Below are 25,209 nucleotides of genomic sequence, written 5' to 3' on the forward strand. Positions count from 1 at the left end.
GGCAGCTGGTTGTGGAGGAAGCCTGGGCTAGATGGCACCAATGGAGCCACAATGCTAGAGATTTGGGAGAGCGATAGAAGGAGCGGGAAGGGCTTGCGTGGAGTCACAGGGCCTCTGTATGCTGGCTCTGGTCTTCTGCAGAGTCTCCACTATGTATCTTAGCAAGTATCTGGGGAGTGTGGGAGAGAATCCTCTATTCATTCCACAGTGGAGCAATCCCCACTCCTCTCTCCACCCCAATGGTATGATATAGGGAAAACCTCTCTGAATTTTTTTCTCCCTCTCTCCGGGTTGTCCCGTGGAAATAGTAGTCTATCCTGTAGTGTACAATTATATTGATTCAAGCCATACCAGCTCATTCTCCTTAGCTGTATTGGCTCTTTGGTGCTAATATCAATAATCATTTATTGTTATCTGAAGTAATCCCAGTATGACTCAGAGTACACACAGGGAACTGCTGTATGGAGTAAGAAGTTTCAGTAATCACTTTTCTGAACGTAGCCATGTTTCAAGAGGTTATTTTGTCACTACTGGAATTAAGAGGGGCATTAATTTGAAAATAATAATTAAAAATAATCCCCCAGCCTTTTAAGCCATTTTTTGTTTTAATTGTAGCAAGGCTAGTTCCCATGCTGGTTAATGAAAAATATTATGAAAAATGTCTCCACCCCAAACATCTCTGGAGCTCATGATTGAAATGCTTTAGCACTATACAACAGAAGTCCACAAAGCTGTTCCTCTGGGTACAGAATCCAGATCCATGATTATATACACTACTGAAGCTTATTTACTTCTGCTTCTGAATAGGGATCCAATGAAGGACTATATCTTATTTTTTATGGATGTGTAATTATTCAGAGGACTACATTTTTTGTAATATTTCAAGTCACGTTTATTAATTGTACACAAGTTTCTATGAAATGTTGGCCCAGATACGTACTTCAAATAAGTGTTTCACGTGGATAATTTTTCCTACGCTGCATCTTTTACCTTGTATGCACAGTTTTGGTGTATTAGAAATAGCATTTTACATCCTTATGTTTGTTTTGTTTGCAGACTGGTGAACAAATCCATGTTAATCTCCCATTGTCTCAGCAAGTTTCTAATGAGAGCAGGCTCTCTATGTCCGAATCTGTCTCTGAATTCTTTGATGCACAGGAAGTGCTTTTGTCGGCAAGCTCATCAGAAAATGAGGTAGGCCATGGCAGTGTGTCATGTGCTGTTTGTCAATAATCTTAATAACCATGGGATCAGATAGTATAAGACAACAATTACCGAATGAAACTTTGACCCTAATTAGGAAATGTTCTGAGGTAGCAATGACAAGTAAACCTGAGACTCTTAAGTGTTCCATGGAGAGCCACAGCAATTAGAATTATTGTGTAGAAGTGCAGTGTATTTGGTATATATCCTTGCTAGCCAATGTAAATCTCTATATAAGGGTAAGATGGAAGGGATCCATAATGTGTGTCTGTGGGTGGCCACTAATCTGGATGAAACCATCTGAATTTAAAAGAAAAATTACGCAAAGTCACTATCTGTGACTGGTAGTATCTGGAAAACTGGGCAAGGGGGTTGTTCAAACTGCAAACTAAAGCAGACAGGAATAGTTCAGGCCACAGAATAATGCTGCCATCCCTAACTCTCCTGGGTTGTTCCAGATATTTACATAGCGTTTGGAATGGTGTGCTGAGGATTTGCACTGCAGAATTCTCCCATGCTTGCGTGAGTGGCATGTGGAACTTCCCTTTAATTTTTCTTCTGTTTGTGCTATACAGTGTCTCTAAATCCCCTACTGTGGTTTTTGTGGATAATCATGTGCTTTTAACTATGGCTTTTTAAAAGTGCTATTGTAGAATTTCTAAATGGAATCACTTCATCTTTCCAAATAGCATCCCTGTTGATAAAGTTTGCATCCACATTCTTTAAGAGCTACAACAATCCTCTTCTCTCCAGTCCCCTGTTGTTTCCTTGCCTGCTGTTAAGTTGCATTGCACTTGTACACCTTTTCAGGCTTCACTTTCCTAACCCTACACTACACCACACAAGGAAAAGTGATTTCACACTTCAGGGGAGGGAGCAACATCCTGTTGTTACATAGCCACTGCCTGATGTGAAAGGATTGGGAGCAAGTGGCAGATTTCTTGCCCTGAACACCCACACTCCCTAGGAGAGCAGTAGCGTCTTTGCAGGGTGCTGATTCCTCAGATTTCTCAAGACTACCATCTAGCTCAGAGAGTGAATTCCCCAACTGGATGTTTCCATAGTTGGTACCTTGAAATTAAAATAAAAAAAAACAATAATTTCAATCCATTTAAAACATATAAAAACACTGTTGCCCCTTAGGATGTATAGACAAATAAGACCTTCAAATTGTTTTCTGAAACCAGCAGCTGCAGATTCTACTTCAACCTCAGTCAGAGCATCTGCTGTGAGGAGCCTTAAATGTTAACATGACACAGACTAAAGCACCCCTGAAGAGAGACACAGGACACTTAAAACTCTTTTGTATTCTACTACCCGCTGCCATATGTAAGGCTGGAAGTAGCTGAGAGTAAAAGCATCTTTTAATAAAAGAAGAAAATAGCTAGTTTCTCCATTGAAGGCAATTTGAGTGCCAGCTGAAATAACTTCATAGGCTTCACAGTGGAGATCCCACAGCTCCACCAGGTGAAACATAGTCTAGGCTGCTGTCAGATTTAGCAAAGGGAACAAATCTCTAAAGATTGTAAGTATGCAAAGGCCTCCAGTGTTTTTGTTATTTATCTCAAGTGAGCTGCTGGGTGCTTAGCTCTTTGGAAAATCTGCCCTTAATTAAAAAAAAAAGACTCTTCTTTGACTGTATTATTGGACTTGCTATCAAAATAAATAGTTTATTTTAACCCCTTTTGGAGACAGGAAAAACCATAATTTTCTTCTTTACGTTGCCTAATCTCAAGGCCCTGGATTGTCAGTTTTCAGTCCCCAAGGGCTAGAATCTATAACCTAAGCTGCTCACAGGAGGTTCCTCCAGAAACCATCCCCCAGCTAATGTAATTGTTTTCAGCACTTTGAGATCTACAGATGAAGAGCGCTATAAAAGAGCTAGGTTTTATTATTATTACTGTTATTGTTTTAAACTGAAAATCTTTTAATTTTATAATTAGAATAAACCTGTCCAAGGAGAACAAATTAATGTGCAATGCTTGGGAGCTTCCTGCTTCACTGAGCACCTTGCCTGTGCTGCTGTCACCTAATACTAAACCACCTTGTTGTTGTACTGCATCCATTGTGATGGTAGGCAGGAAAACCGATTCTTACATCGCTCACCCCAGTGAGGAGCTCTTTTAGTTAATATCTGCTGAACAATCTATACAGAGAGAGGCGAGGAACCAGGGACTGCCTGACAAAATCAGTTCATTTATTCAAGGGGGAAATATTAATGAAATAACAAAATAGAGAATTTTTTCCCCTTCTCTCATTTGCGTGTGCGCACATGCACACACACCCCCATGATTAATTTTGAGGAACAGAAAGTGACTGGGAGGATGCTTAAAAAGTATTTGTTCCTGTTCTACAATAAATACCATTCTGCATATGCTCTTGTCATAGAGCAGTGTTAGGTATTTTACAAGTTTTGGCCTGGCCAGTTTATTTGGGTTTGGCGGTACCCAATAAGGGGCATCATGCCAGGGAAGAAGTTGGATCATTGGCTAATTGGAAGTGAGACCTACCCAGGAATGGTGGGAAGAGCCAGTCCCAAACCTCCCCTCTACCTCCCTTGCAAAGAACCTCTTCCCCCCTGTTCTTCTGCCCTACCTTTCTATTTCCTGGTGACAAGCCCTGTCCCCTAACTCATGGACGTAAGAAGCAGGGGGTAGATAGCTCTGAGTAGTGTGAGCAACTGTAGCGTGGGGGAGCTCCTGGCACAGAGCCCATAGCAGGGCTGACCTGATCCCAATGGTCAGGCTGGTGGGAGAGGTCAGTTCTGTGTCGAATGGAGTCTCTGCCTGGGCAGTGGGCACTTTCAGCACCTGTGCTATGAGGGGGATGGCCTTTACTAGCAGGTAACCAGGGAGGACTTAGGAAGATGACTGGGGACAGGGAGTGGGAGAGAGAAAGAAGATGAGTTTCGTACATTCCCATCTTTTGTCTTAGAACATTACATTCATGTTAAGGGTTAAACTCCTCTCTTGTGTTGTGGCATTCTGCAGATGCCACAACTATATTGCTCTGCTGCTATCTGCCCAAAAGACAAGTGGGTGATGCTGCTTTAACTTAAAAAAGTCAAGTTCTGCACTGGGCTGAGCCATGTGTGTTTATTGGGAAGAGGGGGTATGGAGCCTATTACTTCCAATTTCCCCCTGAAACAAGTGGACAGAATCTCTATTACAGCTGTTCAGGAGCACACCACGGGTAGGACCTGGCCTCTGTCCTGACTGTGCACCCAAGGGAATACGTGCTACTATCTAGAATATCTAGCATGGTTAGGCCCCCTGCTGAATAGCACATATGCTGTGCCTTGCACTGGCAGGATGGCTCTTTTATTAGCGACATGCTGGCACTTTCTATTCCCCCAGCCCATGAGTCAATGAGGGCAGGATTTCATAATTATCTAGTGTCAGTTTCTCTCTAGCACAACAGTCTTTTAAAATAGAGGAGATAAAATTTTAGTCTTCATGCGGAGGTTGGTGAGTAAGTTACAGTGTGCCATATGTGCTCAGATAAATTTGAGAAGCTAATTCCTTCCTTCCTTCCCACTTTCTCTGTGGAGCTAGCAATGTGGGGGATTACAAAGGAACACAGAACAGATGCTGATTTACTTCTCCTGTTTTATTCTTGACAAATCTGAATTACTGTTAGGATTTTTGGAGATATTAAAAAGTTAAGCATCATAAGGTATTTTGAGTGATGAAAAATGAGTGTCTTCTTAATTAACACTTAACAAATATGGGTCCAAAAAGAATGCTTCATATCCAAGAGCATAATTTTGTTTTGGTTAGCTTGCTGTATGCCACAGAATAATGTAATTACATTTTCTCTGTGTGTATTAAAGCTTTAAAAATATTGCTTGTTCAGTTTGGTAGGATTTTTTTAACCATTTCTCCCTTACCTTGGAGGGCCACGGGGGCAATATTAAAAATACCTTGACTAATTCTTTAAATTTTTTTAGTCTATTTAGAACACAGTAATGAAGCGATCTTGTACAATTGCCAAGTTTTCCCTCCAGCTTTTCGGCATTATTGGCTTACTCATGGCAGAGTGTGCCAATGTACTGTACCTTTCACCAGGAAAACTCTCAATTATTCGGCACAGGATGCTACAAGAACAATGTGACCAGGGTTCTCCATCTGGAGAATAGAATCTTTAATTCAATTTCTAGATCTACCAGGTGTACAGTGTATTGTTACCATCTCCCTCTGGATCAGCTACATAGACCTGAACATATTTCAGCATATTTTAGAACATTTAAGCTTTGATTATCTTAAGTCACACTAATAATATATGTCTGACAATCATTATTTGCAGTTTTCATGCATTGTGTAGTATTTTGGAATTATAAACTTTTTAGAAAAAGAAAATTTTGTTTGGAAAGGCCAACACAGAAGTTTTTAAAAAATAATAATTTGCAAAATAACCTAACACTGATACCAGCTGAATGGCAAACGCAGCTTCAAAATCAGGAATTACTGTTTATATAACTTTGCTGTTCCTTGAGCTGTGATTTATTTTATGTTCTACAGGATAGAAATATGCTAATTAAAGAGAGCTTATCAGGCAGGTTAAGCCTAAAATGTAGTATAAATAACTGTTTGTTAAAAAACCTAACATCAGTAATAAAGAATGAGTGCGAGTGTGTGTGAGACAAGGTGGATGAGGTAATATCTTTTATTGGACCAACTTCTGTTTGTGAGAGAGACAAGCTTTTGAGCCACACAGAACTCTTCTTCAAAGTGTGTGTGTATGAAACTATACACTATGTGGTATGTGGTAATTCTACTTGCTGTGACACTGGATCAGCCTGTACACACAATACGATACATCTCAAGTGGCCTGGTCCAGAGAGCAAACCTTGATGCTCCTTTTCCATTTGACCTTTGAAAGCTGATTGGCTTTCTAATGTCTCCCTAATGGCACATGTCCTGAGCTCCCCATTGTTCAGCTAAATGTTTCAGTCCCCAGATTACAATGGCACTGGGTTCTACAGAACAGTGTACTAGACAGGAAAACTGAAAGCAGAAAATTAACCCCGGGGCTTGGTTACGTATAAAGTGGAAACTCAGCCATTCTGAAGCAGTATGGGAAAAGCTGTGCTGCATCACTGCTAAGTGATCCATCATGCAATTCCATTGTCTGCAGATAACAAACACTTTCCTGCCAAGCCAGCAAGGCATTTCATGAGTTAGCAGGTGGAAAGGAAAGTTTAGGAGGAGCTACTAGCCTCATATTTACAAGTGCATGCAGGGCACAGACATATTTCTACCCTGAACCATACTTTGATTATTGTTATGAAATGCTCTGAAATGCCTACTTGCAATATAAGTTAGGAAGATTGATTCTAATCTTTAAGGACCAGACAGCATTTTGTGATGCCTGCATGATAAACTAATGAGATTGTGAGACATGTTTTTTAGAATTGCATGTATAAAATTATATTTGCAGGTTTTTTTTGCATGCCCAATTACTGTGATTGCAAACTCCAGGTGAGATGTCTGTACCATGCATTCAGATATATATGTATGTGCCCAGTGTAGAGATCTAACTAGCTATTTGCATATGCAGTTACCACACTTGTGCACCCAGTCTTGCCCTGTATGACTGAATAGCTATGTATTTGAATGTGTCATAATAGATATTATCGTACTATGTACAACTATACTGTGCTCTATTGCCAAGTACAGCTGTGTATTGTACTGAGTACTGCACTGCACAGCTGAAAAAATTGCTTCTATTTTATTTTTAAAAAATGCTCAAATCTAAATGAAATGTTATGTTTCAAGCCAAACAAAACATTTAGTTCAACCAGAATACATTTTTTGGACTTTTCAATTCACCAAAAGCTTCAAAAAATTTTTGTTTTGAGTCTGCCCAGAAGTAATTTTTTTGTTTTTGGAACTGCCAGGAAACCAAAAAAATCAGTCATTCACATAGCTCTAATTATAACAGAAGTAAAGCATTTAGAATATATTAACTTAGCAGCATCCCTTTGTCACTACCATAGGCAGACTTCCTGCTTCAGTACAGTAGCAGTAAAACAGTCGTTTTGGGTTGTGCTATGACATTTAAGTGTGAGCAGGAAATACAACAGTCTCACAGCAGCAGCTTTGGTGACTTAAAATGGAAGGAAATAAAATAGGTCAAATTATTGTAAAAACTGGCTTGAACTCCTGATTTGAAATTCCTTCATCTGTTGGAGTGATGTTAGCAATAGGTCAGTTTAAAATGAGAGAAGTAATACTTGTGTTCATTTTTATTTTTCATTGTACAATACCTACCTGTGCAAAAAAACTCAGCAAATGTATTACATTTACACACACACACACACTAAGTGAACAGGTTGCTCCATAACCTGAAAGTCAACAGATTTAGACTCTGATGAATGAACAGGGAAAGCAAATTCCAGAGCTTGAAGGCTGTGTACTGCGAAAGCCGTATCTCCAATCCTGGTATTTAAAAATAAGGGCCTGTTAGCAAAAGAGTCCCAGCTGACCTCAGGTGTCGAGGTAGAACATAGGGAGAAAGACACGTCAGTAGATGAAGATGGACTGTATTAGCATTCTTGCTCTTTTATGGCCTGATTCAACTCCCACTGAAGCTAAGGACTCCTGTTCTATGTAGGTGGCTTATACCACACTTATCACTGTAGTATCTGAGCTCCTTCCACTACTGCATTAAGCAACGTGACTAACCTCTATTAAGTGTTATTTGTTCTCTTATCCTCTACCTAGGGGGAGACTTCAACAGGAATGGGCTTGGACACACTAAGGGTGAACAAATTCTAAGAATCATAAGTGAAATAAGTTTGAAGGTCTTTGTTTGGCTCCATAACACTTAATTAAGGAAAATTCAGTGAGCATAAAATTTCTCTTGGTGCTATTAGATGTTTGGTTCTTTGCACATGCAAACCTGGTAGATCTAATTTTAGCTCTGCCAGGCTAAATGTGGTTCCTTTGAATGTTTGTTTTGCTTAATTTATTTGTGTTTTTATTGTATAATTGGTTTCCTGGATTTCATTGACTAATTTTAAAATTTTTCTTCTTTAGGCTTCTGATGATGAATCCTATATCAGTGATGTGAGTGATAACATATCTGAGGACAACACCAGTGTTGCAGACAACGTTTTCCGACAAAGTATACACCATACTTTTAAAAAACTTTAGAAAATTACATTTGTTTTCAGATCATGAGCCAAATTTACTGCTAGTGTAATCCGGAACAATTCAGCTGAAATAAATGAAATTGCACCTGCAATGCAATTCCACTGGTGAATTTGGTCCCATGAATGAATTTTGTTATGTTTTTAAAGGGGAGATTTCAATACAATAATATTTTCTTTCCCCCCCACCCAGTTCTTAATGGTGAGCTAGCAGGAGGTGCATTCAGGAATGGACGTCGGACTTGTCTCCCAGCTCCCTGTCCTGATACCAGTAATATCAATCTGTGGAATATTTTGAGAAATAATATTGGCAAAGATCTCTCCAAAGTCTCCATGCCAGTTGAGCTAAATGAACCTCTTAATACTTTACAACACCTTTGTGAAGAATTGGAATACAGTGAACTCCTGGACAAAGCTGCTGAAACTGATGATCCATACGAACGCATGGTAATAAATTTGGTACAGCACAACTTTGTGTATGAGAAAGCTTAGATTTTTCTCATCTTCCCCAGGGGCTCGTTTGTGAATCCTGCAGTGTTCCATTTTGTCATTCCCCTGGTTCATTGTATATGTGAGATTGCCAAGAGAAACTGCGAGACTTTTGGAACTGTAATTCCATCAGCATCCAGATGATGCTGATCTCATTAGAGGCGCCATCTTTCTGAGTTGTGGTGGGGGGCTTGACCCACGTTCCGCCCCAGGCCCTGCCCCCACTCCGCCCCTTTCCCTAAGCTCCCATCCCAGTCCCGCCTCTTCTCAGCTGTGCCCCCGCCCCGCCCTGTTCCGCCCCCTTCCTCCAAGCACAGCCCACCCTTGCTTCTCCCCCTCCCACCCCAGTGCCTCCTGCACACTGCTGAACAACTGATCAGTGGTGGATGGGAGGCGCTGGGAGGGAGGGGAAGGAGCTGATTGGCGGCTCACACCGGCGGGCAGGAGGTGATGGGGGGAGAGGGTGGAGCTGATTGGAGGGGCTGCCGGTGGGTGCTGAGCACTCACTATTTTTTTTTAGTGGGTGCTCCAGCCCTGGAACACCCACGGCGTCAGCACCTATTCATCTGCAGTCTTTTGGCTTTCTGATTTCTGGATAAAAAGAGGCTGAAATGACAATCACTGGTTGAGGCTCAGTCCAATGAGGTAGTGAGAGAAAACACCTGAACTAGTTGATGGGGGTTGCCTGCTTCCTCTGTTTGAAAGCTTGTGTCTGCACCCCCGTCTTCCTCCGGGCCCCGGGGGTGCTCAACACCCCCACTCCACCCCAGGCGTTGCCCCCACCGACTCCCTTCCCCCGAGCCCCCACCTGCTCCGCCCTAGGCGCCCGCCCACCTCTTCTTCCCCCTGCTCCACCTCTGCCCCGCCTCTTCCCGCCCAGTTCTACCCCTGAGTGCGCCCTGTCCCCACTCCTCCCCCAGTGCCTCCTGCACGCTGCGGAACAGCTCATCGCTGCGGGTGGGAGGTGCTGGGGGGGGGGTGCTGGCTGCCAGTGGTGCTAAGCACCCACTAATTTTTTTCCGTGGATGCTCTATCCCAGGGCTCCATGCTCTGCTCAAAGTCCCACATCTTTTCAGGGTGCAATTCCAGCTATTAGTTATGATATGATAACCCTGAATGATCTAGTACCTGGGTGGATTAGGCATTTCTCCCTACTCCAACCCCATTTCCTATCATTACAGTTCATCTAGGGATTGGTCTCAGCCCCTAGGGTTGAATAAATGGGGATTGGTGGCCATAGGATTTCATTTAAAAGTCCTTGGCTATACAGTTTTCTTCCTTGGATTATCAGTGTTTAGTGTATACATCATTTGTATAAGATATTTTCCTGAGCTTGAGTGACAGCTAACTAGTTTGCTGTTGTACAATAGGCAATGGTGATTATATGTTTGTCTTAGTTTGCTTGCCCATTGTGGACATCACTTACATTTATAGTCTATAGAGAGTGTCTATAAGTATTATTAAGTTTATACCTCACTGAAAGTCTCACTAATGACTGGGAAGCACATTGTGAATTTTGCAAATTAGTGAGTAAACACCCAAACACAATAAAAAGCTTGGGGATATTATATCTGCATACTTGTACATTTATTTAGTTAGTGTAGTTTCTTATTAAGGGTACCCACACACAAATGTTAACTGTGAGTGAAGGTTGTTAGACTGCATAGGCCACCAAGGCAAACTGTAAAAAGCAAGGAAATAAGCAGTGATGTCATTCAACACCCCATCCACACTTTCTTCATCGGTTCGCATTCTTGCCCTCAGCTACCTCTCATTCTTCAAGGTGCTAAAGATGATGGATCTGTGCCAGTGAGTGCTGCATCCTGCTTGGGACTTGGGGGCAGAACTGGAGGAAAGGAGATTGCGACTGGGAGCCAGTGGGCAGGGGTAACGTAGGTGTGGGAGTGATGGGAGGCCGGGGAAGGGGAGAGACAGATTGGATGAGAAGTCAAGTAGAATTGGATGGGCTAGCAGCCTGGCGGGGCAGGATGAGACTGGAAGAGGCTAGGATAGGGAGTACAGATGCGGGAGACTGGGACTGGCTGGGTAAGAGGACTGGGACTGGAATGAGAAGCCTGAAGAATGGAGGGTGGGGTTGGTTAGGAGAAGAGAACGGGACTGGGACAGTGAGCCGGGGGCAGAGGGAAGAGACATGACTAGGGCAGGGATAGGCTGGAGGGATAGGGCCAGAAGGGGTCATGCTTGGGGGAAATGGGCAGATTAGAGCACATTCCCCTCCTGAGTCTAGAATGGAACCCAAGATTCCTGAGTCCTCTGCTGTCAGCAAATATCCATGAAACCAACTGGGAAAGTGTCACATCGCCCTCTAGTGTGCTGGGCCATTCAGAGAATGACGACCAGTTGCGGCTATCATTTACTCAATTAGCTCAAGTGACAGAGTGTTCTGCGATGGATCTAAAGGTTCCAATCCTGCTGATGAATCATGTGGGTGTCGCTGTGATGCTACATGATGGAATTTCTGTTTTTGCGGTTTGTTTTTTTAAAAACCTAGGAAATTACACACAAAAAACCTATGATGAAAGAACATTAAGATTGCAAAGTCATGCCCAAATTAGGAAATAACAAAATTAAGGTTGTCTATCCTCTTGGACACAAGGGGTGAATTGTGGGAAGGCATTGGAGGCCTTTCAGCACACAGGTGATTTAGCCTGAGACCTTACTACAAAGTGGGAGGGTTATCAGCCCAAGTGAAAGAAGCATCCAGGTTCTAGGCTATGCCCCTATTGGGACACCTATCCTGGGTTTAAAGCACCACTAAACTTGGGTGAGAGGGTTTTGTGTGTGGCCAGGAGGTGGATTAGGATCAAAGCCTTCACTGTACACTGAATAAGGCAGGGATCCTGAGGAAAAAAATAGTATGTGACCATGTAATTAAAGACTATATCATAACACATGCATACAAGAAAGCCAAATTAAAGATGCACAGTTCATGATAAACAAAGTGGCTTGGTCTGAGAATGAACACCATCAGGTAGAAGGTGTCATCTCAGAAGAAAGTTAACAGAAGATGATGATGGCCATAAAGGAAAACAAATAGTGTCACAGAAACAAAAACCCAATTCTTATTGGTCTCCGTTGGGAATTCTGATCTTATACTTATATATATATATATTCGGGAGGAGGGATAGCTCAGTAGTTTGAGCATTGGCCTGCCAAACCCAGGCACAAATGGGAAGGGCAGTCCTGGACCAATTGCAACTCCCCAATCCTGCACCATCTGGCCCTAGCCTAAGTTACTGCTGCTCTATTTTAGGCCACTGGTATAAGGTCCCTCAGGGTATGTCTGTACTTTGCAATAAAACACTTATAGCTGGCCCATGTCAGCTGACTCTGGCTCACAGGGCTCGGGCTGCGGGGCTATAAAATTGCGGTGTACCTGTTCAGACTCAGGGACTCTCCTGCATTGTGGGGTCCCAGAGCCCAGGCTCCAACCCGAGCCCTAACGTCTACACTGCAGTTTTATAGCCTTGCAACCTGAGCCCTGCCAACCCAAGTCAGCTGACACGGGCCCAGGGGTGGCTCTATGTTTTTTGCCACCCCAAGCACGGCAGTCAGGTGGCCTTTGGCGGCACGCCTGCGGGAGGTCCACTGGTCACGCGGATTCGGCGGCGTGTCTGCGGGTGATCTGCCGGTCCCGCGGCTTCGGCGTGCCCGCCGCTGAATTGCTGCCGAAGCCGCGGGACCGGCGGACCTCCTGCAGGCATGCTGCCGAAGGCTGCCTGACTGCCGCCCTCACAGCGACTGGCAGGCCACCCCCCGCGGCTTGCTGCCCCAGGCACGCGCTTGCTGCGCTGGTGCCTGGAGCCGCCCCTGCACGGGCCAGCGGCAGGTGTTTTATTTCAGTGTAGACATACCCTTAGAGACTCCACGCCAGTAGAGAACAAGGCATACTTTGCTGCATCCCTGAGATGCCCCTTCCTCTCTCTACACTGGGGTGGGGGGGACATCTGGTGAAGGAGGCAGCTCCACCACCTCTGCCAGCTTTATGCCAGCGGAGAGTGAGAGGAATTCTCTTCTAGTCAGTTATGGCTAAAATACGACCATTTGGAGACAAAATTTAATCTGAATTTAAAGGAAGAAACAAAGGGATCAGTACAACTTCAGCTGTGAAGTCATCATTACCAATGCCTCTATAATGGCACTTCAAAGCAAATAGTAAATGTTCTGTAGTATATTTTGTAAACGTAATACATTCTTAATATTGAGACTTCAGCTAATACAAACTCTGCCATTAAATCTCTGCTGAGGAATGGTGAAAGATCATCAATTTTTGTTTGTGAATTATGGGCTGTGTATATCCTATTGTATTGTTTCATGTTTTCTGTGTGCCCACAGGCTATGGTGATGTGCAGCCCAAAGGTTTGTGTATTATTCAGATACATAAATAACCAGATGCTGCAGGCTTTCCTTTCCATTAATTACTTTGCCGGACATTGATAGTTTTCTATTACTATGTAGCCCTTCAAATAGTGAATGAATAAAGGGGCAATTAAGTGTTTTTAAATGATAAATTTATTCACACTGTTGCCCACACAATTGACAATGATGAGGGAGCACACCGAGGAATCTTTAGCTGTTTTTCTGTGTTTTAACAGGTTCTCATAGCTGCCTTTGCAGCTTCAGGGTATGCCTCCACTTACTACAGAGCAGGAAGCAAGCCATTCAATCCAGTGCTTGGTGAGACTTATGAATGTATTAGGGAAGACAAAGGATTCCGATTTTTCTCAGAGCAGGTAAAACCTGTTTCTATGTAAATCTTCATTTCTTTGGACAGCAGAGTGACTTTAATTTTTCTTTATAGTTAAGATCTTGTATTCCCACTAGAGTAAAGAGAGTTTGAAGTGAAAGTTATTAAATCCAGAAAAAAAATGTATAATAAACTAAAATGATTTATATAAAATATATCCTTTAATGTAGGAGGCTGTAAAAATAAAGTGTACTTCATGTTAAACATGCTGAGGCTTTTTTTGTCTGTTTTATTGTAATATACATAACTGAATAGTTTTTAGCTTGAGGTACCTGTCAGTTACACTGATTTTTAAAAATTAAAGACTTCTTTTGTGTTAAACAACTCCTCGCCACCGTAATTTTTTTTTTCAGGTTAGCCACCATCCACCCATTTCTGCCTGTCACTGTGAATCAAAGAATTTTGTGTTTTGGCAAGGTATATATTTTAATTCAAAAGCCTAAAGATAAAGTTTTTAATCAAATAAAAAGTTTATGATCTCAAAATTATTATAATTAGGGATGTAGTTCTCTGGAATTTATTTAATAGTTTAGTTTAGTATAGTTATTATATTAAGTTATTTCTGGCTGTTGCTTTAAAGTGTTTCAATTTTAAACTGTAAGGAACGAGCCTATGCAGTATTTTATCATCCATGCCAGAGTGACTTGCATTATGTTTATTTGTTCTGCTGTCTTTATTTAAAAGCTTTATACAGAACACACTGTTATCTGTTAGGAGACAAGGAATACATTAGTCTCTCTGATATAAGGTTGTCCCTCCGGAATAACCTTTTTTCTGTCTTCAAAGCAGGTTAATGTTCTGTTCAAAAGATCATCTGTATGCCATTTAGTGGCATAGATCTCTGAAAGTATAATATTTTGGTCTTTTGTAATTTTCTAATATTTCACTCTATCATTTAGATATCAGATGGAAAAATAAGTTCTGGGGGAAATCAATGGAAATCCTGCCAATTGGAACACTGAATGTGACTTTTCCAAAGTAAGTTACTGTCTTGTTTCCTTTGGCTATGTTTTTTTGTTTGTTTTTTAAATCTAGGAAGATGCTCTTCTTTCTGAGGGCTGGATGGATTGTGGTGGGGGAGTAGAGATCCCACATGATTAGCAGCTGGCAGGATGTGAGCTCCCTGCTCCGATCTCCCATTACAGGATGAGGTACTGAAGCATTGCTGGAGCCTGAAGGCTCAGTCAGGCGCTTGGAGGGAAAACCAGGGAACTCTCTAAAAGCATCTCACTGGTAGAGGAGAATAGGTGCATGTGAGGAGGCACTAACTCCATACCCAGTCGTTGGAATGCTGGGCTGCCCAGAGCAAATCTGTTCAACACTGTCAGCAGTAGGGTTCTCAAGGGTGCTAATGCTGGGCTCATCTGAACCAGGATTAACACAACGGGGAAATGTTTCAAAATCTTCTGTTGTGTAGACAGGGCCATATGGCTTCCTTCAAATGTAGCCCTCAGGGAGGGGAGAGAGGATTTGGTCACAGAGGTAGAGCGGTGTGTGGCCTCCCAAACCCTCAAAGGCTGGGAATCTGCAGATCTTAGATCTCAGGTGCACTCCGCCCTTTGGCAGTACAGCTTCCGCAGGGAATCTTTCTTACATTTTCCTCCATCTTGTCACAAAGTTGAAGCTAATACCATAAGAACAACATTGCATTCTGCATATATCTATTGGCCTGGCTATCTGACAGGTTCAGAGGGGAGCATGCCATGTATAGCATCGGCTCCCTGGCTCTATTTGTCCCCACTCCCCAGGACTGGGGAAGCTCTGACTGCATGGAGTTGCCAGGGGACAATATGCCACTGAGTTACTGCTCCCCACTTCCTTTCTATTCATTCTATTTCAGACCTATTTTACTTTTATTAGTTCCCATTGCTTCTGAGAGAAATACATGATAACCGGGACCCCAGTCCACCACAGCATTGTAGATCATGCTGAACTTTAAGTCTAATCCTACTGAAGTCGCTGATCAGGGCCAAAGTGTTCAGCACTACTGGGATTGAGACTTTAATACAGGACTTTAGTGGTTCATAGGGCCTCTCGTGGGCCTCTATAATGGGGTGAATTTCACCCATATAGAATAATTTAGGATTAATGATGGGGAATAATAGTTACTATGGAAGCCACACTTTTAATGAGCCAGACTACTGATTCAAACATTTTTGAGGGATTTCATTATTTTGTATATGTGATTATATGGCTGGATTTCACTTTTTGTCAGCAATATTGAAATTTAATTTACATTACCAGTTATATACTAACTTTATTCCCAGGTATGGAGATTACTACGTATGGAACAAAGTCACCACCTGCATACACAACATCCTTAGTGGAAGGAGGTGGATAGAGCATTATGGAGAAATAACTATCAGAAACACAAAAAGCAGTGTTTGTATTTGTAAGCTCACATTTGTCAAGGTAACCTATGATTTGTCATGCAATGGTAATATATGACAAAAAGTAAGCAGAACTATTTTCTTAGCCTAGACCTGGCTACAGTTTTCTCAGTCTTCTGCTGTTCCCCTAAATTCCTTCTTCCCTGTTCTGTATCATCACCATTATCTTATCAGATAAGAAGCCCAATAACAAAACTCCACCTAAGTTTTGATCTGAGATGTCTGCCAGCGTTAACATGTCTCTGTTATTGCTGGACCAGCCCATTTGATGTCAGTTTGTTTCTGTGCCCATTTGATGTCAGCAGCACTGACAATAAATTACTGTTTTTTAATTTTAAAATGCAGATGGTCAAATTCTGTTCTATTAAGCCAGTAAAAACCAGGAGGAACTCTGTCCTTCAGAACAGTTACTCTGGATTTAGACTGGTCTAACCATGATCAGAATTTGGTCCTAAGTTTCTTATCTATTTAGAATAATGGTGTTCTGCTTCACTGTATTTATATATCCTGGTGATAGTTCTGTATAAAAACAGTAATATGGATCTGCTAGAGCTGAATTTTTTTGTAAAAACAATTAAAATAATGAGTTTATCATCACTGGTGTTGCTACATACACTTCAATGTCAAAAGGCCCACCTCAGTTGCTGCAGTGATGCATTATAGCTTGTCTCAGGTGAAGACTTAGTGCTTCGGAACCGGACTGTTTTAAGGTAAAAGGGAAGGGAATAGAGATGCCTGAGAAAAGGAAGACATAGAAGAGAATGAGAGAAAGCAAATACAGGGTGCTGTGGGATGAAAGTAGCTCCCCTCCAGGATCTGGGCAAAGAATTCTCCAATCTTTAGGCTAGGTCTACACTACAGCGGTGTTCCGACCTAAGATACGCAACTTCAGCTACGTGAATACCGTAGCTGAAGTTGCGTATTTTAGGTCGGCTTACCTGGTGGTGAGGACGGGGGAAAGCCGACCGCTGCCGCGCTGCCGCCGACTCCGCTGCCGCCTCTTGTCGAGGTGGATTTCCGGAGTCGACGGCAGAGCGATCAGGGATCGATTTTACCGCGTCCTCACGAGACGCGGTAAGTCGATCCCCGATAAACCGATTGCTACCCGCCGGATCGGCGGGTAGTTAAGACGTAGCCTTAGAGTGGCAGTGTCAGCAGCTTAGGCATCTGGGAAGAGAAAAAATATACATCTGATTTTTTAACTTTAAGGAGGGGGGGTCTGTTTCTACTACCGAATGGTGTAGGAATCTGGTGAAGAGGCTATATATTACCAGTGTGCACAGATAATTAAATGAGCTTGAACCCCTTTATAAACAACCAGACTGCTATTTTCATCAGAAAATACTGCTATGTTCAGTAAACATATACATGTCAACGCACCCAGTATTCCAATTTTCTTCGTTTTAAATTGCAACCATTATGGGGATTGGCAGTAGATTGAGGTGGGACAAAAGAGAACTTTGATGCAGAATCTGGAACCACCCATCAGTGGCAGATAAGAAGCATTTGCAATATGTATAGATTCTTATGCAGAAACATTCTGTTATGTTATTACTTAATCCTTCCTGGAGTGCTGGAAACTGGACTAGATGACCTATTGAGGTCCCTTCCAGTCCTACACTTCCATGATTCTATGATTCTGTTGTTTTCCTATCTATAAAATATTGTGAACCAACCATTTTTCATTGTAATCCACTTGTTTAAAAGTATGTTCAGGTATACAAGGAAACTTTTCCCTAGTTAGTTTTAGAGATGGACACAATGGCTCAGCATATTATGTTGTTCCAGAATGTTCCAGGCTGCCATTTTCTGTTTTGTGTTTTAATGTAAGTAATATTCAGTTGGACTAAATTCTAATTCCTGAAGTGTCAACAATGTGCCTGGTACTGTAAAAAGATACCTAATGATGGAGTCACAGCCCATTAAGCTTTATAATCTAAACAGGGTAGACATCTGCTAGGCAAACTAATTCTGTATAGATTTGCTGAGATAATTTTTGTAGCAGAATTGCAAAGATGTCACATCCTTATGCATGTCTTCAATTTCAAGAAATTAATAGCCTCTAATTTTTCTTTGTTGGGGATCTGGCTGCAGTTGACTTTTACATGTCGCAATATTTAGAAGTATGTAGTGGGATATTGTGATATACAGTGTGACAAGGAAATCAACTTTGTTCACTTTCTTCACTTTGGTACATTTTCAGGTGAATTATTGGAATTCAAATGTAAATGAAGTCCAAGGGGTTGTCATGGACCAAGAAGGAAAGGTGGTGCATCGCCTCTTTGGAAAGTGGCATGAAGGGTTATACTGTGGGGTTGCACCGTCAGCAAAATGTATATGGAGGCCAGGTAAGAAAATTCTGGTCAACTGAAATCCTTCAGGTGGCTTTAGTCTCACTAAAAGCTGCTTTTAGCTACCCATTTTAAATACAAATTGAGAAACAAAATATACAGCTAGATAAATAACGAGGAATTGGCACAGCAGCTATCGGTATCTTTTATTATTGAATGTAAAAGTATCTAAAAAGTGTGTGTGCTCCATCTCATGAGTCATTTTTTAGATTTCGCTCCAAATCTGAGGCTAAAATTTGGTCACAGGTATTTAGCATGTTGGGAACATAATCTGAGGAAATAATTGGATTTTGGAGTAAGGAAAATGTAAATGTTAGCCTTATCCTCCTCTCACACTTGTGCAGATCAGGGTATCTCCATTGGATTAAACAGAATTACATTGGTGTAAAACCAGTATAAGTGAAAGGAGAAACAGGTTGGTTGTGTCAATCCCTTATTGCCCTAATGGTCTGGTTTTCAAATATAGTGAGCACTTGCGGTTCCCATTGACTTATGTTTCTTAAAAATTGCTTACTTGCTTAAAGAGACAATGTGGGTTCAAACCACCATTACCATGCACCTCCTTACTCTAGAGCAAAGTGGGTGTGTAGCCGTGCCTTTGTGGGTCACAACTGAGAATACCAAATTCAGGACAAACTGCTGAGAAATAGGGCAGATACACCCCAAAACTGCTGGTTATTTTCCCTTAAGATAACCAAACCAGCAATAAAAGTAAACTTCTGTTTCACCACACTGGCTAACAAGAAGTCAAAACAGCAGTTTCCTTAGGCATTCCAGTCCTTGTATCACCACCAAAAACACTAGACTTAATGATGAGTGGTTCCTTGCAACCAGTTTCATCAAATGAAAGGTTCTTCCAATCCCAAAGGACCAGCCACACACCCTAGTCAATATATAACTCAGATCTTACCCAATAAACACGCTGATTTTAGTATCTAAAATCTAAAGGTTTATTCATAAAAAGAAAGAAAGGTGAGAGTTAAAATTGGTTAAAGGAATCAAATACGTATAGTAATTGCAAAGTTCTTGGTTCAGGCTTGTAGCGGTGATGGAATAAACTGCTGGCTTAATTAAAGTCTCTGGTTGCTTCCAAATCATTGGAAGGACCTCTGTCCCTTGGTTAGAATGCTCCCATTAGTATAAGTTCATAGTTCAGAGGTTTGAGCAGGAAAGAGGCAAAATGGAGATGTTTCTGGGGCCTTTTATAGCTTCTGCCATGTGGAGGGAAATCCATTGTTTCAAACAAAGGAATGGTGTCCCTAGCCTCTGTTTGTCAGAGGGTGGAGATGGATGGCAGGAGAGAGATCACTTGATCATTACCTGTTAGGTTCACTCCCTCTGAGGCACCTGGCATTGACCACTGTTGGCAGACAGCATACTGGGCGGGATGGATCTTTGGTCTGACCCAGTATGGCCATTCTTATGTTCTTAACAAAGCCCTTAGCACATCTAGTGGAAAATTGGATAAAAGGTGGAGTTTGGAGTCACTTGGGCAAGTCACATGTGCCTGCATAATTTCGCTTAGTCATAGCAGGAAAGTCCATTGAGTATAGATAGGTATTTCCCATGGTCCATTGTGAGTTAAGTGTTCCTTGTTGAGCCACTTAATTTGAATAGTCCCTTCAAGATGTGCAAGCTAAATACCTTGTGGGTGTTACCCCAGGACCAAAAATATGAGAAATCCAGGTATAGAGCCAATACGCATAACTTGAAATACAAAAATGATACATGCATAAAGATAGCATAATCATTTCAGCGAATCATAACCTTTCCATAGGCATCTTAAATGCCACATTTTGTACAAGATTTGTTGCAATTATATAAGAGTGATGGCAGCAATGATCTACATGGTCATCTTTTATCAGAGAACATCACAGGGTATATAACAGTCCCTATTCTAATTTGATGGCATTTTACACCCACTTTGCACTGGTGGAGAGGAGATGTAGGGAAATGGTGAATCACGCCCTATGAACCTGTTTAGGTACCAACATTTGGAGGGAGATCCAATACATTTGCTTTTGTGGAGACTGGTTTATTTTTAATTTGAAAGAAGAAATATTTCAGATATTTCCTAAAAGCAAAGAAAGATTTTAAAAGTCTTGATCTGTTATGTAAATAACTCTACTGTGTAATAAGGTACCATTAATATTAAATGAAAGATGTTTTACCTAGAAAATAATATTTGATACATTTTAAAATTATATCAAATAAAGGAATTAGAATGTATAAATATTTTATTGGCTGTTATAGCTTTATAAATTCATTGGGCTCTATGTATGTGTTTATAAAAATAGTAAAATAAGCATTTTCTTTCTCAAATATGTTTATACAGGCTCCATGCCAACCCACTATGAACGTTATTATGGCTTTACAAGGTTTGCTATTGAACTCAATGAGTTAGATCCTGTATTGAAAGATATTCTTCCAACAACAGATGCACGATTCAGGCCAGATCAGAGGCAAGAAAGCTCATTTATATGTTTAATATTTATGATTGTTTTATGGCAGAGTTTGAACCCCAGCATTGAATTTTGCCCAGATCTGCACTATAATATGTGCTATGCCTTAGATTCTGCTAGAAAAGAAAATATTAAATATTACGGTAAGCCAAAATCTTGGCTTATCCAGCTCAGGAAACGGAAACATAGAGATCCTGGTGCTATGGGAATTCTTCTGGCAGAGGCAGAATTCCAGAAATTTCCAGCAAATACATGCTCTGGCATGTCCTTTCCTACTCCCATGAACAGAAGCAACGTTTGCCCATTGGTAGTACTTGCTGTTGGCAGTATCATATGATAGCTGGAGAGATGCACATGCCTTTCTATAGCTCATGCATGTGTAGATGGTGAGCCAGCATATCAGCGATTCTTGTTTCTTAGCATTCTCTTGCATGCTAGGGAAGGATCCTATCCTGTTGTTTGTGCAGAGAGTAGGAGGCTTGCTTTGAGGAGCTGAAAACGTAAACAAGACTAAGAAATTATATTTCAGACTCCGAAGTATAAATTAAATAATTTTACTATTTCTTTTTCAATGGGCTCTGGCCTTAAAGCAGGTGCATAGAACTCAGTAGCTCTTTTCAAGGACAAAGAGCTTTTCAAGGCTGCTGGCCTTGTTTTCTGGGACGAATGTTTTTCTGGCAATGTTGTTACAGAATATGCTTTTACAGAAGATGAGATTGTATATTTACTAAAAGATCCATTGTTATCTGTATAGACTTTTGGAAGAAGGAAATGTAGAAGCAGCAGCCACAGAAAAGCAAAGAATAGAGGAACTCCAGAGAAGTCGAAGGCGGAACATGGAGGAGAACAACATTGAATACAAACCAAAATTTTTTAAGTGAGTAAAGTGATTTCAGTAATAAGTCTATAATTTGTTTTCTGTGCAGCCATCAGCATAAGAGGACAACGCAGAGGGCATCTGCCTCTTAAATAGGCAGGCCCAGAGTAGTGTAATAAAGAAGTGAAAAGATGGAAACAATCCAATTTCAAGAAATATTTTCAGAGTGCTGACTCCTGTCTGAGGCAATTTTAACATATTTTTAAATGAATTGAATACTGACTAACCAAACTAGGAAGCCAACGTTCCCTGTTAGTCCACAAGAGAAGTAAAACGTGGGCAATAGCCTTACAAATTTTCTTCATATCACCCTGCCAATGTGCCTCAAGCTTAATAGTGGAGAAGGAAATTCCAAAGGGAATGTGTCAACTCATTTTTGTCCTAAATTTAGCTGTGTATTTAAAAAAAAAAAAAAAAAAAGTGGTGGTGGAAAGAAGGTTTAAAACGACTTGAACAGAATTTTTAAGGTAGTTTTTCAAATTGTAATTACTCTGGTTTTTGTTTTGTTTTTGTGGGGAAAGGTAGTGTGGTTTTTTTGTTTGTTTTAATTAAAACATTCCCTTAACTGGTGAAACTGATTGGCATAATTTTATTGTAGAAAATGAGTAAAATGCAGAAAGGAAACAAACGGCATAAATGGTGGAAGTAAATTAGGCTCCCAGCTTGCAATCTGGTCTACATGGTTGGACCCATACACACACGCAGAGTCCATTGAAGTCAATAGGGCTTCACATGGGTGCAGGGTTGTATGAATCAGATGGTAGAATTGGATCCTTAGAAGTTCTAAAATGCCTTCACTTTTAACACCGGTTATGAAATTGTTTTATTTTTAAATCTCTGATGTTTATGCTGTATCCTTTTAAAATAGTAAATCAAACCTTTATTAAGACCATTTTCATCTGGGTTTGTTTTGTCTTTTTTTTTTTTTTTGCTTTTGCAGAAAAGTTATCGATGCCAATCAAAGAGAGAGCTGGGTTTCTAATGACACCTATTGGGAACTGCGAAAGGATCCTGGCTTTAGTAAAGTAGAAACCCCCATACTCTGGTAAACTGAGAATGTAGATCTAGTAAACATATCACTCTCTGAAGAAAAAAATAATAACTATGCACAATATGTTTCTTATAGCTAAGTGTGGTTTGTGGGTCTACAGAAAACCTACCATTCGCTTTTATATTCATCTTTATAATGGACTTTCGAAAGTGCATTAGACCCAGGTCCCTGACCACTTTTGGATCCTTTTTATTTTGCAGCAGCCATTTAAAAATAACCTTTAAAGTTTCATGTATTAAAAATGCAAAACAAAGGAAGCAGATTCATTATCCAAAGTTGCTCGGAAGAGGTTGTAATACACAAAACTGCAACTGGTGCTTAAAACAGACATTGAGAGTAACAACAAACAAACAAAATGAAAGAAAAAAAAACATTTTGTTTTAACTTATTTTGTTAAAAACTCTTGTGTTACAACAGTCTATCATTTCCAGCTTGAGGCTAGTCCTTTAGTGTGATGTGCTTGGACTGGCCTTGTCAAAAAGACACAATGCTTTTCTGGAAGCTGTTCCCATTCATATGCCATTGTTCATGCCTTAAACAAAACATGAAGATATCCAATAAGTCATTTTAAAATATGTATTCTTAGGCTTGTGTGAGCAGCAGATTTTATTCATATTCTAAATATTGGCGATCATGTATTATTAAAAATAAAATCCACCTAAATGGATGAGAAGGGAAAGTGACCTGCTGTACATGCTTTAGCTTTGTGAAGCTGGTTGTGTAATCAAACAGGAAAACTAGCTAACTTTGTGACAGTTTTGGTAAATGCATCTGGGTTGCTAGTCAGAAAATTCATATCCAACATGCCTAATGCTGTGATGTATTTATCATATGTGCCACTGATTTGACATAGCCTCACACTTTCTCACATTTCCCCATAACTGTTTATACAATTAGAATTCCTTGTAGCTTTGCAACAGTGTTAGAAACACAGAAAGATTTCATAAGAGGTTTTCTCTCCAGAAGCGGGATAGCACTATAAACATAACAGGCACTTTCTATCATGCACACTGTATACTTTACTGGTCTGTTTGTCTGTGCCCACTCCCAACTGGAATTTCTTAGCTGAATTTGTTTGGGGGAGGAGTAGAGGCACTCATGCATGCTGGGTTAATGGCTTTTTGTGTTGTCAAAATAGCTTTTATGCAAAATTAATTTTTAGTTTTTCATAAAATGATTTTGATTAAGAAACAGGACTCTTAAATGTTTTTATGCCACAGTTACATGTCTATGGAAGGAGGCTGGGCACTTTCTATCTGAAAAAATGACTGAAATGCATAACTGCAGAGGGCAAATATTATTAAAGAAAGTTTTATTAGATAAAAAATTGTATTCCATACTATAGGATCTAGTCTTCTATTAATGCATCTGGTGTTTAAGTAAATTACATTTACCTGTATATATCTTCTGAATGCCCTGATGACACTTCTGTGTGTACACGTCTCACATCTGTACACATGTCTCAAATCTTTTTGCATATACATGTTATATTTACTTTTTCTGCAGCTCAGCATTTCCCACAATTCTGGACATCTGGGCTTCTCTCCTCTCTCTGCAGCTTCGTGGAGGCAGATCAGTGTTTTGGTGCCTCATGCTCTGGACAGGATCCCTCTGCTCCTTCTTACCACCAGATTCTCTGCCTCCATGGCAGCAGATGGTGTTGGTTTCTCTTGCTCTCACCCTTACCTTTCAATTTGAGTTGTTTCTGCCCAGTTTTGGGGCAGTGGGGAGCAGTTTCTCCTGCCCCCCCTTTCTCCTCCTTCCTGGGTCAGTTACATCTTCAGTAGTTTAACCCTCTCTGAGCATCCACTGCAGCGTTTCCCTGTTGGCTCTTCTGCCACTCTGTAAGCATGGCAGAACAACAAGAAAACACAGGGTTAAAGCCAAGCAGTGCTCTGTTTGTAAGGCAGCCTTCCCAGGCTCGGCAGACAGTGAGTTATGCCCAGCCTGCACCCAGCCAACCAACCCTAATTTCATTAGGGCTGAGGGCTACTAATCAAAAAGCTAGGTGGGGTCTTCTTCCCACCAAGGCAACTGTGGCTTCAACTGAGGAAAAATGTACCAGAACCCCCAGTGCAGAGCAGGGAGAAGCTCTAAAAGTAAGGAGGACCCTGACCACTTGACTCAGGGATAAGTAACAGAAGACTCTTGCAGAACAAAGAGGAGACGCTTGCAGGGCCACCAGTCCCTCCGTCCAGTTCTTAAAGTGGATCCTGAGCACCTTGGGGAAAGAAGCAGGGCCCTTCCTCCCAAGCTAACCAGGAAGGGTTGGACAAGAATTCCCTCTTCCCCCCAGGAAATGGTACCCAATAGGGGAGGATTATGAGGAAGACCTCTTGAGATGGCTTCAGATCCTGAGAAATGTAAGCCACAAAAGGCCTCACCAAAGCCGCAGCAGAACTTCAACGCTCCCACAGTGCACTAAAAAGGTTTAAAAGTCATGAAAGGGAAAGAAAAAGGACAAA

At 41.2% G+C, this 25,209-nt stretch overlaps 1 protein-coding gene across 1 annotated transcript in view; it reads left to right on the top strand.

The window, feature by feature from the left end:
• The window catches only part of OSBPL6 (oxysterol binding protein like 6), a 206,101-nt gene extending 182,109 nt beyond the window's left edge, over positions 1 to 23,992 (top strand). The window contains exons 14-24 of the mRNA XM_029910556.1: positions 1,057 to 1,194; positions 8,244 to 8,331; positions 8,550 to 8,803; positions 13,462 to 13,599; positions 13,967 to 14,030; positions 14,513 to 14,591; positions 15,881 to 16,025; positions 18,207 to 18,351; positions 20,690 to 20,816; positions 21,571 to 21,693; positions 22,634 to 23,992. Coding sequence (XP_029766416.1) covers positions 1,057 to 1,194; positions 8,244 to 8,331; positions 8,550 to 8,803; positions 13,462 to 13,599; positions 13,967 to 14,030; positions 14,513 to 14,591; positions 15,881 to 16,025; positions 18,207 to 18,351; positions 20,690 to 20,816; positions 21,571 to 21,693; positions 22,634 to 22,742 — 1,410 coding nt within the window. The 3' untranslated portion in view covers positions 22,743 to 23,992. The remainder of the gene's footprint in view (positions 1 to 1,056; positions 1,195 to 8,243; positions 8,332 to 8,549; positions 8,804 to 13,461; positions 13,600 to 13,966; positions 14,031 to 14,512; positions 14,592 to 15,880; positions 16,026 to 18,206; positions 18,352 to 20,689; positions 20,817 to 21,570; positions 21,694 to 22,633) is intronic.
• The last annotated feature ends 1,217 nt before the right edge of the window (positions 23,993 to 25,209 follow it).

The sequence above is a fragment of the Terrapene carolina genome, unplaced genomic scaffold (genome assembly GCF_002925995.2).
Source record: "Terrapene carolina triunguis isolate 2854851 unplaced genomic scaffold, T_m_triunguis-2.0 Scaffold62, whole genome shotgun sequence".
Classification (NCBI taxonomy): Eukaryota; Metazoa; Chordata; order Testudines; family Emydidae; genus Terrapene; species Terrapene triunguis.